Source organism: Rhyacophila brunnea, unplaced genomic scaffold (genome assembly GCF_057557595.1).
Source record: "Rhyacophila brunnea isolate RB1 unplaced genomic scaffold, BYU_Rbru_1.0 scaffold_21, whole genome shotgun sequence".
NCBI classification, from domain to species: domain Eukaryota; kingdom Metazoa; phylum Arthropoda; class Insecta; order Trichoptera; family Rhyacophilidae; genus Rhyacophila; species Rhyacophila brunnea.
This window is the reverse complement of record NW_028232871.1, coordinates 5,952,239-5,970,203: the sequence shown is the minus strand read 5'-3', so window position 1 is coordinate 5,970,203 and position 17,965 is coordinate 5,952,239. Positions and strand designations below refer to the sequence as shown.

Below are 17,965 nucleotides of genomic sequence, written 5' to 3'. Positions count from 1 at the left end.
AGATAAGATCGCCTTGATGGTGGCCGACCTCCGCTAGGGGATGGCACAATAAGAAGAAGATAGTTAGTCGACAGATATGTTCACATCACTGTGAACGATAATACCTATACTTTTTTTGATAATTATGTACGATTAAAATCCGAAATATCTATCATCCATACAACAAATTTGTAAAAATATTTTTATAAACTGCTATAATCACTGTCTTATATGGATAAAGTTAGTAAAACATAAAATGCAGTCAAACTGATCAAGCCGCTTACGTTAGTCTACCAGAATCGTCCCATACAAATGTTATTCTTTCGTAAAATAAAAACAGATAAATATAAATAAAACTGACGGAAAATGTGAAATCATGTAAGTACCTATATCACAGTAGTGAAGGGTGGAGGTAGGATGTTAAGATCCCCCAAAAATAGTGCACATTAAATTTTGTTGGTCATCCGTATTTGTTTTTATTGAACTAAGAATACAACAGTACTACAATCTACAGATGGTATTGGTTAGTTTTTAAAATTCTATAAACCCTGCCTAAACCAAACCATAGCAGTTTTGGTACCTGTATTTTGGGCGAGACGACAAAATTGTGCACACTTTTTCATTCTTACTTATTTGTTTTCGTTGGATTAAGATTATATTGTTGGTGCATTGTTTTTAAATTCTTTAAGCCCTGCCTAAACCAAACTATAATAGATAAAAAAATATTATTCTATCTATAAAATATCCAAAGTTATGAATAATTTATTTGCATAGTTTTAGATATTGTATAGATAGACGAGTAGTTTTTGACTATTATCTATTATTATAGCTTGTTTGTCACAGGGTTTAATTGAATTTAAAAAACTAACCATCTGTTAATTGTTTTAGTCTTATTTCAATGAAAAAAAGTATGACTGACAAAGCTTAGTGTGCACTATTTATGGTGGATCTTAGAAACCTATCTCCACTTTTCGCTACTGTAATATATTAGCTTTAGTTTTATATGTCATTATTTAATTCTTGTCTGTTCTCTGTGCTCCTCTCTCCCAAATCAATTCAAAATCTTTTAAAACTTAGTTAGGCCACGTTTAAGTGCGTAGCAATATCGGTCTTGGGTAACTGCTCCTGAAACGTTTCTAGTCCCGTCCCGTATCGAGTCCCGTGATACGCCCTTTTAAGACTGGCTGTGGTGTGAGAATAGAGTTGTTTGGTTGAGCCATTGACTCAAAACAACAAATTAGTTTATAGAACAAAAAAAAATCCAATGGATGATAAAAATCATATTTTATTATATAATCAACAGACAGGTATGTTACAAAAAATGTTGTTTATCTCTTACGCGGGACACCACATCACGCATGGCTAGCACAAATTCGAACGTGTTTCTACAGTTAGGCACGTCTCATTAGACTCGCGGTTATTAAGCCTTTTGCTGCGGCTAGGCCTTATTAGAAGAAGCCTTACATTGAATGTCATGCCGGTGATGACGACTGCCGTGAGCAGGGTACTGAGCTTGAATCCCAATAGGTTCTGGGTTCTTAACTGCCAAGTCGATATGGTTAAATCACCACAAATTAGTGCATTATTGGTACCTACATCGATTTCATGTTTCACTGTCTATTAAAATAATATTAAAATTAAATAAATATTTAAAAAGAATGTGATGTCTGTTTATTAATTATTAATGATCATATAAAAACAATCCGACAAATATATACGAGTATAATAATATTATAATTCCACACGCTAGGTTCACGAAATTTTGAAAAAAGAACACCGAACCGATTTTAGTATTAAAGGCTGCAATCTTGGTCACATGATGAGTGCAAAAATAAAATTTATTAAAAAAAATAACAATTCTAATGGATTTAAGTTTTGTACTATTCCATTTGAGTAATTTTTTTGCGACCCAGGTTTCGCTTTTCGGCATCTTCAGGCACTATGTACACTCGCCAAAGTAATGGAGTTTTTACCTACTTTATTGAATTGATTGGTTATATCAGTTAGAGTTAATACTCGTAGTATTCGTTGTCAGTGTTTATTTGCCTTTTGGTGAGTGTACACAGTGCATGAAGATGCCGAAAGACGAAACCCGGGTCGCAAAAAACGACTCAAATGGAATAGTACAAAACTTATATCGATTAGAATTTAAATTCAAATGCCATCAAATACCTTCGGTCAATAGCTATTAATATTAGAAAAATAACACTAAAGGCCAAGCGAACGAGAAGGAATTTTGCAATGAGTGATCGCTATCCGAATGGAAAAAGTTGGAGCAACATTCAACTCGATTCAGAGTGTCTGGGGGCATATATCCAAATGCCATTTTCCTATTCGACGCTTACATTCTGACGAATCTGTTTTACGATAGCGAATCATGGCACCTCACCAAGCTCAAATCAAGAGTAAACTGATATTCAAGAACATATGTTTGCGACGGATTCTGGGCGTGCGGTGGTGTGACTTTAGGAGTAAGGAGAAAATAAGAAAGTGAACCAAGCAGTCTCTCATCAACGTTGCTCATTACGAGAGAGAAGAGGTGACGTTGGACCTGGCTCAGTCATGTGCCACGGACGCCTAAATATAACTTCAGCGTAGCTTACCTGTTCTTCAAACCGACCTGATTACGTTGTCATAGAAGGCCGCTAAATAGTATCTTCAGTGTATACGGCGGAGTCACGAGATGATGGCGTTACCGGGAATAACGCAAGTAAACTGGCGATTGACAGCTATTCTTGGAGGCACCGTGTGGTATTCATATGCTTGATTTAAGAGACAAACATGGCCGAAGAAGAAGATACTATCTTATATGTATTGGGGCCATTTGATTTTTTTTAAATACTTACTAAGATCATGGTAACGCGCGTGTTTCAACATGTACCATTTTTAAAAATAATATTTTTTTTCGGTTAGGTACTCGTACTTTATTTATCGTTTGTCAATTTATGGCTACGGCCATATGTTGTATTTCCACTGGGAAATACCAATAGAAATGGCGTATTTAAAAAAAAATACTAAATTATTCTTAGGTCAATAATTAATTATTATAAAGCAAACATTATTCGTAGAATGTTTATCACATTTGAATGGTCAAAGATATAGCTTATAATCAGTATCTTTAAAATTATCTTTAAATGTGTAAATCTTGCCCATTTTTTAAATAATAAAATGCCTAATTCTTGTCAAATTTGGGATCACAGAGATTATCAATATAATTTTTTCTATAATAATGTCGACATAAATTTTAGTAATGGTTTTATAAATGCTTTAAAAAATTAATTAATATAAAAAATCTTAACACCACTTCATATGGACGTCTTGAAATATGACTATATTCTAAAACATTAGAGAGGTTTAAAATAATACTATTGTATGTAATAAAAATACTTTATGCAGTCATATATAAAAGATAATAAGGCTTCAAAATTATGTAAATAGATTATCTACAACGTTTTAGGAATGTCCAGGATCATGCTTTGAAAATAGCATAAAAGCTCCATTTTGACGTACGCTGAGCATGTCCCCCTTAAAGGAATTCTTTTTCTGTGTAGAAAAAATTACCAAGCTAACATTGTAATATATTTTTTTTACCTCTTTTACACGTGTGATTCTAAAACTTATTTAACACAAAGCGCTTAACGTCAGCGGACAGCAGAGCCAGTCCAAAAAACAAAACAAAAAATTTCACTTAACTTTCTTCTTTAAGCACTACGGTGCATGGTTGCAGCATCAGTCCCGTGCGGCTCCGTCTCGGGATGGAATGAGCACTTAAAATCACTTCTTTCAGACATGTTTAAATCGTCATAGAAAGCGGCCGTGCATATCCACGACTGTGCATATATGACGGGTGGTGGTGGGAACTTTAACGTATTTAAGCGGTATTTATTGAAATAATACGAGATAAAGTTTAAATAGCTTAGATTAAAAACGATGAATGAAACTTTACAATCACCGTGAAGTTACTGAAGTATATGTGAGTTCAGTATTAGGTTTATTGTTTGTACAGGTGATAAGGCCAGGTAAACGCCGGTCCACTGAGATATTAATTCAAGAAATCGATATGTAAACATCGCTTACTCGATCCAGGTGTAAATTTCACACGCGGCGTTGTAGATTCGAGCGCATGTACATTCATTGACACGGTGATGTGAAAAATACATTTTCACACCAGCATTGAATTACTGAATACATATTTGAAAGCCATTTTATTATTTGTTTAAGTAATAAATCAAATATTTTTATGCTTCCTCAAGACGTTTCATCATATTCAAATGGCACTTGTACAATTGGTTGACCGTTGTCAGCCACTTGAGATTTTTATATGCCATATCCGTTATCGGACAACATCGGCGATGATTTCAACCATCAACCTCACTGCTCAACCATTTCAAACTCACTGTTCTAAACAGGGATAGTGATCTGACCTCAAAACCTAATATTTCTATTAAGACGATACATCAGTGAAACGGCAAATAATTTTCAACTATAGGCGCGACGAAATTTTGAACTAGCTGGCATTCGGAGAGAGAACGTCGAGCTGGGAACACGTCAATTTGTTCCGTGATGGCGACGGGGGTATTAATTCTTAAATCGTGTAAAGATGACTAAAAACGTTACCCATTTACTTTAAAAAGAAAACATGTCAATGAATATATTATTATTGTTACTAATAGAACAATAAACAGAATATTAAATGGACGCATGCTCCTGAACTGAACTGAACCTGAACTGCTAGCTACCGCAAATCATATCGAATAGATTGGGTTAATTGAAGTGTTTAAATATACCACACTTGAAGAATAAATGAATCGAAAGAAGAAGACAAAATATCTTACCACTTCGTCGGGTGTTCCTGGCTCCTTCATACCATCGCTAGTGAGAGCGCGGCGTCCACCTGGAAAAAATAAGTAAATTGTTAAAACTTATAGGAGAAAAACCTTCCAGAACGCATTGTGCAGTATTCATTTTCAAAAATCTATATGATGGATTCAATATCAACTGATATATTATAGTTGATGATGAGAGAGGAAAAAAGTAAGAATTTCTGGTAATATACAAGTATTAACTATCCAGGATGTGCTTTCAATCAACATAATGTACAAAAATTAAGTGAAATGATGTAGGTACTGTCAAGAAACCTAGGGAACTTTTATACAACTAAGAAAAGTCGTTCACAACATGATTGTGCTATCTTCATTTTGACACGTCACTCACTAATTTACTGTGTTCGGACAGTATTCAGTTATTAAATCATTTAGTGGTAACTAAATCATTCGCCACTCTACTAAACTACTCGACTAATCCGAACCGGCCTTAAGTCCACTCTTCGCCACAGATGCCAATAAAATGCATAAATAAACTTTCCCTGGTAGGTGCTAAGTAAGGGTTGGGGATTCCAATCCCGGGATCCCGAACTATATTCGATACCTGTGAATCCCGGGATTGGTAAACATAATCCCGAAACTTTCGGGATTGAGTTTTTTATTAATTTTTATGGAAAATAAAATAAAAACGAAAAAATAACAGAAAAAATACTTTTAATAACATACGAATACATTAGAAATAAGCTGAGATTGAATGAAGTTTGATTTATTACCCATGTGTTGCCAATTCATTTTATTTTTTCACATAAATTAATAAAAATGAGAAAGATTGAAAAAAACAATGCTTCGCACTTTTAACAAAGTAATTCCACCATGTTTTTTAATGCATTTGTCATTTTTTTTATTTTAATTGAACTTGTATTTAACAAGAAATGAAAATATAATTAATATTAAATTCTACAGGTTTTAAAAAAAATGTTTGTCGATAGGTAGTCTTGATAATGGTGTTACAACCGAAATAGCTATCGACAAACCTTTTTTTAAAAACCTGTAGAATTTAATATTAATTATATTTTCATTTCTTGTAAAATGGAATTCTACCAAGTAAATGCTAACTCAATTAATAAGAACTTGTATTTGTTATCTTTTCATATTATATAAATAAAACTGTTTTACTTCCACATTATTATTTATATCTACATATTACAATATTATTTACTCCATTAAACCTATGTATTTCCAAGATTGACCGTACACACTATTAACAATAAATGTCTTTTATTTTGTTAACTGTCAATTCATGGTGGAACTGCATTGTATTTTTGTTTTTATTTAATAAAACGCAATTTTTTTTGTAGTACTTATTCCACTTTTAATCAATAGATTAGGACCGGTTTCGTCCGCCTGAATGTCCCACTGAAAATGTCCTACTAAGGCGGACGAAACCGGCCCTAATCTATTGATTAAAAGTGGAATAAGTACTACAAAAAAAATTGCGTTTTATTAAATAAAAACAACAAAACAATAAATGTCTTAAATTGTATAAACTATACTAAAATTATTTTTGACCGATTTTATCAACGTTATTTGTATATATAGAAATTTTATATTAACTATTGAAAAAAATGCCAATCCCAGGATCGTCAAATCGTAATCCCGAAATCCCGGGATCAAGATTTTGGCTCGGGATTGGATTCACTAGTTAGGGTCTAATAAATACTCATCGTAGTGGGTACTACAGATAACTTACTGTTAACCTTGATGTATAGCTATGCATAGTACATTCAACGATGGTTAAAACAACACCTTACTACTGACGCATTTTTTAGTTGACGCAGTTAACTAACGGTCTTCGCATCCGACCAGCCTTTTTGCGTTTGCTTTGCGATTTGTTCCACGTACATAATATCTCAGTACTATAAATAAATTGTAATAAGAAATTAATTCATTACTATGTCATAATATCAATAATATGATGCGATGGCGATTTTTTTTCGACGCAGTTGACGCGATCGATTCCTCAGAAGATTTAAAAGGGGGCCTCGAAACAGTTAAACCCAGTCATATAAATGTTAACTTATACCAAAATCTTAAAACAAAAATGCATATTTCTCACACATTGAGTATTAAAATATTAACATAACCATAAGAAAACATCAAAAGGGCATATAACATAATATTATCATCTTCATTAATAATTATTTTTATTTTATGCTACAGGACAGGAGCATTAATATTTTTACCATTTAGATACGTTGGCTGTCGGAATTTATGGTTTTTACTTAGTTTTTTATTCTTGGAGACCTCAGAATTAGTCAGTGCATCAAACCTCCACGTCCCCAAATCCATGACTGATAGAATGTTCTATAATTGATGTAAATATACAGATAAATATCATTTCGAATTAATTGATATTTTGACACAGTTCTGTTTTCTTATTAAATATTCCCCCAGTAGGTACCTACCTACACTTTTCTGCCATAATGCCGTAATATATATTATTTCAAGTCAAGAAATTGTTCCTCCAGTCTATTATATTTGGGATTTTTATCTACCATGTGTACGAGTTGCTCCAGCCAGGGGCGACTCTACCTTAAGGGTTCATAGGGACCATCCCCACATCATTATCATGTGGAGAATGCGTAAAAAACGTCCGATATTTTTATCATTGACATAATATACCTACTTATTTAAATGATTAAATGAATTATTTAATTTATATTATCTATCTAAATCCGTCGCAATTTTAGAGAGATATTTATTATTATTATACAAATAAATAAAGCAATAATTGTAAATTTTGTAATAATATAATAATGATTGCGCCGTATTAAAATAATTTATTAAATTAAATAAGCAATATTTCACGATGACACATATGTACAAATTAAGGATGCTCGGCGTCTATTTTTTGATGATCGGGGTCACTCAGTCCCATCCCGTTGCTGCGGTACAAATCTCTTTCTACAAAGTATGTGAATGCATTAGCGTTACTATACGCATACTAGGGACAGAATAGAATGACCCCATAGGTGAGTAAAAACGCTCGTTGTTACTATGTTGTTGTTCAAAACTGATGTACTATAATAAAAATTATTATTAATTAAGTTTATATTTTGAAGCACGATTTTTAGATTTGATTAAGTAACGACCCAGATAATCATAATATTTATTCTGAAAAATTACTCATTTCCTCATTAATCAAATCATGTTATTATAAGTAGCTTCGTACATAATGTACCTATACTAATATGAGAATGTAGGTAGGTACATACTTGTACATATATTTGATAATTAATGACTAAACCCCACCACCTAGAAATTCCTCGAGCCACCATTGCTCCAGTATATTATATCATCTGGGATTATTATCTACCATGTGTACAAGCATTACATAATATATAATTTTGAATTAAACTAGAATCATAATTCACTCAAAACTAAATCGTACCAAAGATTAAGACAGAACTGAAGTAATCGATTAACCAAGCAAGCATAATATTATATTATAAAAAATATGTCTAAATAATAATATTGGTTGCCAAATATTATCTCTAATCGAAAATAAATTACCTTTGCATAATTTATTAAAACCCAGATGCCAAAAGCGTTATCAAAACGCAAGTTATTAAACTCTTTGCCGGCACGACTTTGCGAAGCGTAAGTCTTGTAAATTATTATTGCTGAAGAAGTTTTGGGGCATTTCGATTGTGAAGTAGGGACGTCTAAAGACTAAAAAGCGATTACTACAGGCGACTCACTTTGCCTCCAGCTATCTAGTAAGTATAATTTATAGCTCTATTTTCTAAAGATGAATAATTGCGGTTAATTTGTAATAATTTTGGACAAAATATAACTCTAAAAATAATTGATACACTGGGACACGACTTAATAATTATTATATAAATAACGACACGATAATTATTGTAATGCATTTCGTGCGGGAGACGAATAACAACAACACGAGCAATAAATATACAATACAATATATTATTTTATGTTGGCGGCTCTCGTGGTGCAGTGTGCAAGGCGCTGGCCTTCCACCCGAGAGTTCTGGGTTCGATCACCGATGAGGACACAATTGTTACGTGATGTTCTCAAAGCCTGAGTGTTTGTGATTGTTTAAAATTACTAACAACCACCTTGTACGAAAAAGCAAGGACATGGTTATTCATAATAATTCTAAAAAAAATATATGTATATTTTAAGTATTTCAGCACGAAGTTTGAAAAAATCAATCAATTACTTCGTGTGAATAATATTATAATAACGTTTTATTGACAATTAAAAGTTGCATAACGAGATAGAATTTTCCCATTTACAAATATCTTTAATTACACACAAACTGTGTGTTTAAAAAAGTACTTAATTAAAAGTTAAAAAATGTTTCCAAAATAATTTATCATTTCAAGCATTATGACATCAACAACGATCGTTGTTAGCATTTCTCGCTGTTATTATGAACAACGACATATCGTTGGTTTACCATTCAATAGGTTTAAATAAAGAATATATCAGTATTTATTTTTTTATTTATTTAAAAAATGCACATTGAGCACATAACAAATTATTAATTCATGACATTCACAACATGTCATTTGGAATAAAAGGAACAGGTAAATCAACTGGGTAGAAAAAAAAACAAACCAAAAAATTATATTGTAGCAAAGAAATAAAATAGAATTTTAAAAATAAAATACGTATCGCATCGCTTTAATGTCTACAACTTTAGGGTGTGCTATTCTGTGCATTCTGACTATAGTGACGTTTCTCGGTATGTAGATGATAATATATCAATACCTTGAAAACAATGAGTGCATGCTAGCTCACCTCTTCTAAAAACGACTCGATAATCTCGTTTGTAGAATGATTATGAAGTATTTTAACTGACTAGCTGTTAATTTGAAGGCACGCGTAACCGTTATGCGAAGTGCAGTTTATTAAACATCAAAGATAAATAAACACCACACGCTAACATCATTTGCAGTGAGTACCTACTTCAGGCATTAGCTTAGATAATAATTGGTTTTGTAAGTCAAAGCCTACAGTGTGCTTGTTAACTTTTTGACTAGTGTAAACTTGGAAAATTAGTTTGACGGTTAATAATTATTATCGGTAGGTGATAGAATATTTATCTAAGCACATATATAAATTTGTATTATCATCACTACTTACTCTGCTTTATCTGGATTTCAGCCTTATGCCGAGATGCATGTAATGTCACAAATCACTGATTGCTATTTTTTTCTTGTAGCATGCAGCATGCTGCGTGTAAGACCATTTTTTATTAGTATGACTTGTAAGCAGGTGACATCTGTCAGTCGCGTCTTGCAAGTATTCACGCAAACAACAACAAAAAAATCTATGATTACCTTCAAATAAAGATTTATAATATAGATTAAATTCGCAAATACGACTGACAGTAGGTACTAAATATATCTAGATGTAAATTTCTTGCCATTTCATTAAAAAATTAATAATTAAATAATTTAAAAAAAAAAAACACAAAATAAATCATAACTAGATCAGTACAAAAAGAACGTTTTATGTATCCGTGATAAATATCAACTTAGTAATAAATTAATTAGGAACCCAATCAAGCTTTTGATCTTGCCAAGTCAAATAGAATATAAAAAAAGCTCAATTTAGCTGACCGACGACCGTCCGGGCGGAAACTGATTTTATAAAATATCCTCTTATACATTCTGAGGATAAGACCTCTGGATTAACATTAACGATGATGACATTTTAAAAGCAATGATGTCCGACAAAAGACAGACCGCGCCGCTTTATTCAGAGAGTCAAAGGGTCGCCTGTTTTGTCCTTTTTGTTGGAATGCCCTTGGTAGGGTCTGCTTGGGAGGTCCCGCCTTCACGAGGACTCAAGTAATCGTAAGTTCTTCTTATAATGTACTGGTGACCCCTGGAATCAGTTGGGGTCAACCGTAGAGAAACATTTTTTACGTAAGTATATGAGTAAATAAACATTTTTTTTAAATATATATCTAATAATTAAAGATTTTAGACAATGTTTTTTTGTATTTCAACAGATGGAGGTGATTTGTCTACGTTACATTTATGTGAATTGAAAAGTGGTTGGCTGTTTTATCGTTTGGACATGTGTGTTCACCTTTTTTTATGATTTTACCGAAGCTTTGACTGCGACTCGCTGTCATATCGCCTCTTCTCTTCTAGAAGGGGATCCGCCGATCAGGTCCTCACTCCAATTCTGTTAAAGAACTTTGCAATTTTGCTAAACTCTTCCGTCTTACCCACCGCCAGGGCACTTTTCAATTGATTCATATTTGAATTCATATGAAATTTAGGGCATTGTACTGCTATATTATGTACAATGTCTTCCAAAACTTCACATTCATCGCAGAGCTGCGAATCGCTTCTTCTCATGAGGACATCAAATCTTTTACCCATTGTGTGCCCTGTTCTTAGCCTCAGTATCAGCTTAAGCTTAATTGTTCGCCTTAACAAGAATTATACATTTAAAACAAATTCAAGTACATATTTAATAATTTGTGGAAAAGACTTATTGGTTAATTCTAAATTTGTGTTAAAATGCAACATGTATTTTTGACAAATATACGGTCAAGAGCAATGTTACGTTTTCTACCTGGATTTTTAGCTTAACTGTCTTATATTTAATATCAGTCTGTAGAGAAGTTTTCTTAAATATTACATTAATTAATTGGGTTATCATTATTAATTCAGAATGACAGCCTTAGGCAACTATTACGTCTAAAGTTTTGTCACGATAATATAATTTAAAAAGACATGTCGATTAATTATTAGCTTGAAGCTTTAATAAAAAGTTTAATGATTTCCTACTCGAAATCTACTAATCTAATAAAATATTAGCAATTAATTTTAATATAAATCAAGACATCCAGTATTAAAGTTGACAAAACAGAACTGAAGTAGGCTCGAACAAATCAAATTAGATAATTAAAATCCATATGAATCGATGTTTGAATATTGAGAGATATAATGGATAGCTGTATTGCAAAAAAGCAATAGGTTACAAAAACGAATCGACAGTGCTGTAACCGTATGGCAAACCCATCTGACAGAAAAAATGATCAAGAATTGGAAATTTCGGGTATACAATGTGACCGTCAAACTAATCACTCTGAATGGGTGTGTAACCATGAACCCAACTGACAAACAGGAGATATCTATGCAAGCTGAGAACAATAATTTAAGTCCAATATAGTCAATGTCTTGATGACGCGAAGAGTCAGATGGGCCAGTTGCGTTGTTGGATGCGATGAATTTAGAGCTCTCCGTAAAGTTTGTGAAAGAACTGCTGTAGGAAATCGGCTGTCTCGGAAGGAGATGGATGGATAACGTCAAGATGGACGTAGAGAGGCTAAGTGTGACTGACTGGATAAAAAGAGCTCGGGATAGGCTTAGACATAGCCATGGACAGAATTGTCTATAGCGCCAGTCTTATGTAATGAAGTAAGTAGTATTTAAGCTAATATGGCCGATTTCTTCCACTTAGACAGATATTGTCAATTATTGTTTGACATGCCTCGTATTAATAATATAGACCAAATCATAAAAACGCAGACGGTGGTAATGAGATAAAATAAAAACTTTTTATACATAACACAAATAATGGACGAGCAGTAACATTTCGGCTTATAAAGTCGTGGAGCTTTGGGTTAAATTTTCGAGATTTCCCATCCCGAATCTCGAGAATTGAAATTTTTAACATTTCGGGAAATCCTCTCCGGAGAATCTTTTCTCGGGATTTGGGATTTTTTTATGTTCAAATATTAATTGAAAAAACAATTTCTATATGAAAAAAGTGGACATAAAGCACAAAACTTTCAAAGACTGATCGGAGCATTTAACAAAATTAAGCCAACGTCGACTCAAAATGAGCGCAATTTTTGCAATATCAGGGAATTTTGTGTATCAAAAGCGTATGCAATTGTCAGACGCAGCCATTGACAGTCTGTGTTTTTTTGAAATTCCATTTTAATAAGTAATGTTTTGAATTATTTTTGTTTTCCTACTTCTATTTTGTTTATTTTCTTAAATAAATAAAAAAGTCATATTTTTTTGGAATTTGTCTGTTTTTATACTGATTTTAGGATTTTTAGAGTTTTTTTTAAAATTTCCCGATATCTCGGGAACTCTCGAGAATTCTCTTCTGGTAATCCCGAATCTCAAGATTGAGATTTTCTCGGGAAATACCCAACTCTAGTTGTATCTCAAGTTGCTTACCAATGTGTGTTTGAATTAAAACCTAAATCATTGAGCAAGTGGTTAAAATCCATATCTCGTCTCAGAAGTCTGTTAAAAAAATATTTTTATGAAGCGGGAAGCATCCACATTGAATTGTTGCCAATTGCCAATAAATCTGATAACAGCAAGAAAACGGATAAGATAAAAATAGTCTTCTATTTTAAAAAAATCGTTCATTATTAGGAATTTATTATTTTGAAAATGATATATTTTTAAAAATATAGAATATTAAATAAAAACAAAAGAAATATTTAAAAAAAGTAACATTTTGAAAAAAAATATGCTTCTAACGAGTACAAAAGGTTAGAGTTGAAGTTTGCTTCCGTAAACCTGTGAATATTGTGTACAAATAAATGAAGTACTGTTTTCAAATTGAAATATGACCTTCAGCATTCAAATAATATTTTTTATACTAAAAGTTAAGTGAATTAATCAAAGGTCGTGCACTGTGTAGACATCGTTGCAAAATTAATGTAATAAACAGAGTAAATTATGTAAACTTTTGATGTTGACTAAATCATTCACGTTTATACTAAAATAAAACTTTTAACTTTTTATATTATCTTTTTTTGGTAAGTTATTCATTCAATTGACCCTCACATTTTATCGTGCTTTCCTGATACGGATATGATCACAGAACAGATTAATAAATATAATTCCGATAGGCTATTCCCCAAATACACTACATTCTGACGCAGGGTTTTGAATTGTGTGAGTGTCCTACGGAAATGAACCAGACATTATAGATGTGCAATATTGTGTGTTGCAACCTTCAAATACACCAATATTAAATTTGCGTCAGTACATAAAACGAGAGCAGTTGTCAGAACTAAAGACAAGCATATTCTTTACACGTGTTGAAGTTTATCCCATTTTCTTCCACACTCGAGATCAGTTTCTTGTTTCTCCACACATTCTTACTCCACTTATTTCAGTTCCCTGAATATGATATTTCGTTACGATTGTTGGGCTCATTTTCAGTTCATTCGAGCATTCTTACGAAAAAAGTTTTACTTTTAAAAAATACACCTAAGTTTGTAACTAATCTAAGTAAGTATTGCGCGAATTCTGTAGATGTCGGTTTGAGTCCCGCTGGTGGTCTTTTTTTATATCGTAGGTACTATATAATATGTTTCCAAATTATGTATGCTCAAAAGAATGTTAGATATATTATATTGTTAGTATATTACTTAAATTATTAGCAAGTGCAAATACGTTATATTTTAAATTTTGAGAGATCTTGACACCAGTTAGTAATTAAGGTAATAATTGATACTTTGTACCGCGATTTCCTAACTATCGACTCGTGTGTCAGCCGACGACATGACGTAATTGTGACGTCAGCCAATACACGCTGAGGGCATGCCGCCCAGCACACAGTGCTCACCATATATATTATTATGATGAAACACCTATATGTGTATGGTGACAATGAATAACGCCACTGTCTGACCAGCGTTATTTTCTCGAATGCTATTATCACTCCGGTAGTACGTCACAATGATGTCATATGACGTCATGTCGACCGGGCGGCTTGCACTCGCAAGTTCTCACATAGGGCCCTGGGTTTACAAATAAAAAAGCAAAAGTTAATTGATTTTGAAGAGTTTCAGGAATGTAAACACCTACTAGTTAATTTCGTCGTAATTATATAAGACGCACATGACTCAATTGGTAAAGTATATCGGCGCAAATACAGTGGACATCGTATTTTTTTCAAAAAGTTTTTTTCCATTAGGAATAGGTACATAATATATCTGAAGTGTTTTCAAATTCTGTTTGTTCAATAAAGAGTGTAATATTCACGAATCAAAAAATAAATATAAATTTAATAATGATTATTTCATGTAATTAAAAATAAAAAAAATTGTTAAGTGTATCTGATTAGCAGATAATTACATAAATTATATTAAATAGATCTTGTATTGTTATGTATTACAAAACAATAATAAATACATTAATTTAATAACAATTATTAAGCTACTCATGAGGTGGAGTAAACTTCAGTCAGTCAGTACGAATTTATAAATTAATTAATAAGTTAACACTTCTTGTTACGGTTTACAACCTCTCCCCGAATGAATGACTCGATGTCTATGAAAAGCGACACTTCAATCTTTATTTAGGACGGGTACACAAGGAAAATAAATATTTTGTATGGCTCCGGCCATAGACTATGAAGTGAAGGCTACATTAACTCGATAAAGAGAGACGTGGCTTATTTATGAGAGCTTTAATTTTGTAATGAACCAAACGTGGTCACTGAAAGCCATTGACAGACTACAAAAATGAGTTGAATGACAGATTTCTAGTTCTTTGTACACGATAAATTGAAATTTTCGAGATAGCAACTCTGTATTTTTCCCAACAAATTTGGAATAGCATCATTTTGATATATTCATATTTGACATAGATATGAGTATTTTTATTAAATTATAATCACATATTGCAGTGCTGGGAGAAGGTCTACCGAATATAATAGAAGAGAAAGCTCAGTATTAACATAAATCATGAAATAATTATATTTCCAGGAAAGTCCTTCGATACACAAATATAATTATTTGAACAGAAGGACGTGAAACATATTCGACTTGCTGGATTGATAATGTGTAGGATGCCACCATTTCCCATTTTTCTTAATGACACTATGTCACGAAATACCTTTATTTTTACACCTAAGCGGACGTCTAATAATCGAAGGTTTTTTTTTGTGATTTAACCGAGGCTTTGACTGCGACTCGCTGTCATATCGCCTCTTCTCTTCTAGAAGGGGATCCGTCGATCAGGTCCTCACTCCTATTCTGTTAAATAACTTTACAATTTTGCATAGCTCTTCCGTCTTACCCACCGCCAGGACACCTTTCAATTCGTCGACATTCTCATAGATATCCGCAATTCGCAGCTGTACTTTGTGAAGTTCATATTTAGGGCACTGTAGGTACAATGTCCTCTAAAACACGAGATTCATCGCAGAGCTGCGATTCACTTCTTCACACGAGGACATCAAATCTTTTGCCCATTGTGTGCCCTGTTCTTAGCCTCAGTATTAACTTAAGGTCATTCTTCGTCAAAGGAGACTCTACAAACCAGGGCACCTCCCGTGGTGATGGTAGAATAGACTTACTCCATAATCGAAGGTTATATTAACATACTTTTTCGAGGAATTATAGTAGTCAGCATATGATAGGTGGAGATGGGGTAGCTCAAATGGGTCATTTCACAATGCAAATTTTTATAAAACAACATAATATTATATTCAGTGGTGGGCATAGGAAGTTGAAGGGCCAAGAGATTGACATATTATGAAGAGATTTTACATATAATACAAATAAAATAAAAGAAACCATAATTCCAACTAGATACTTATGTGCCTAGTAAAAATATCAATGTATCTCTAAAAAGATGTATTATTATTGAAGATGATAGTGGTGACACATACTAATTTTATTGTTTTATTTTTGTATTCAAGTACTTATTTGTTTGAGTGGTTGCATTATACTTATCTTTGATGCTATTTACATGGATTTTGTTATGCCTTGTGTAATATTTTATACTCAACGTATATTGTGAAATATGCATCTTTTTAATATATTGGTATAATTGAATAATTGTGTGATTGGTTTGAAGTTTCGAGGCCCCTTTTGCGTTATCTACGTTAGAAGAAAATCCCCACTGCATAATATTGTGTCCGACCGCTGACGCAGAATCACGTATGCGACGACTGACAGCGTTTTATTTCATATCACCAGAAGTGTAATAATTGTTCTTTATACAAAATACAAAACGATATAAATGTTCACGCGCGTTTTCTTTTGTAAAGACTCACATAATATCACATCGACACATCGAATCGCAACATGACTGAACATATAAAATTAGAGGGTGGTTGACAAACACAACAATTACACCCATGGCCCCCACATCCTGAAGCGGGCCCCCAGGGTAGGATGTTTGGCAGCCCCCCCCCCCTACCTATCGCAAAGGGTAGGCAGTGTGACGCGCTACAGTACCTAGCGTTTTCCATGCTGCACGCGGTAAAATTAAGGTGCATTTTTAGCGATTTTTTGTATTTTTAATATGTACATACATTCTTTGGATTATGGAGTTGTCGAGTATCGGCACTCAGTTAAAAATTGTATCGTACAATCAAATATTTTAATTATTAATAATCATCGAATGAAAATAGCGCCGCAGGCGACTTTTGTTTACTATTAGAGCAAATTTGTGGTCTGTGTTTATCTCACTTATCGGTCGACTCGTCACGCCAGGCCCTTCCTGAGCCCGGGCCCCTAGGCTAAAGCCCTGTCAGCCACTCAGGAAAAACCAATAGTTTTTCAACAAAGTATATGGATTAATCTGGCTTTATCTCAAATAAATTAGTTTTGACCATTATATTATGTTAAACTTTCTTTTAATTTTTAACTAAACTTAAACGATGTACACTCATTATAAGTTTCTTTAAAATATTTTTTTTTATATAAAAAATAACTTTGGAAAAGCATCATGACATAATTTATCTTGTGATACGATTTTTATTATATATTCTCGTAGTATTTTCTCATTCGTCCGTTTTTTACTACCGTATCCATAACGATATAATATAATGACTTCAGTAGGCAGAAAAGCATTCATCCAAAAAATGTGTCAGTAGCCAAACGATAAGGTGTCGTAAATTCCTGACCGATAATAATACCATATGGCCAATGAGGGTCCATCACGCCCAAAATGATTCGCGTAAATCATACTATATTTTATAGTCAAATTTACAAATGAGGAGTGATGCATTTTTTACATACATATATACATTTTTACACTATATCTATTATTACTGCCAAAAGTTGGTAAGTCTCAAAATACCTAAATTATCAACTTACCAACTTTTGGCAGCTTATTCTA

At 32.9% G+C, this 17,965-nt stretch overlaps 1 protein-coding gene across 2 annotated transcripts in view; it reads right to left on the bottom strand.

Annotated features, from left to right (window-relative positions):
• Positions 1-17,965, bottom strand: part of ASPP (Ankyrin-repeat, SH3-domain, and Proline-rich-region containing Protein) — a 1,089,659-nt gene that overhangs the window by 602,392 nt on the left and 469,302 nt on the right. For both annotated transcript variants that reach the window (XM_085948756.1, XM_085948757.1), the window contains one exon: positions 4,815-4,873. In XM_085948756.1, coding sequence (XP_085804882.1) covers positions 4,815-4,873 — 59 coding nt within the window. The remainder of the gene's footprint in view (positions 1-4,814; positions 4,874-17,965) is intronic.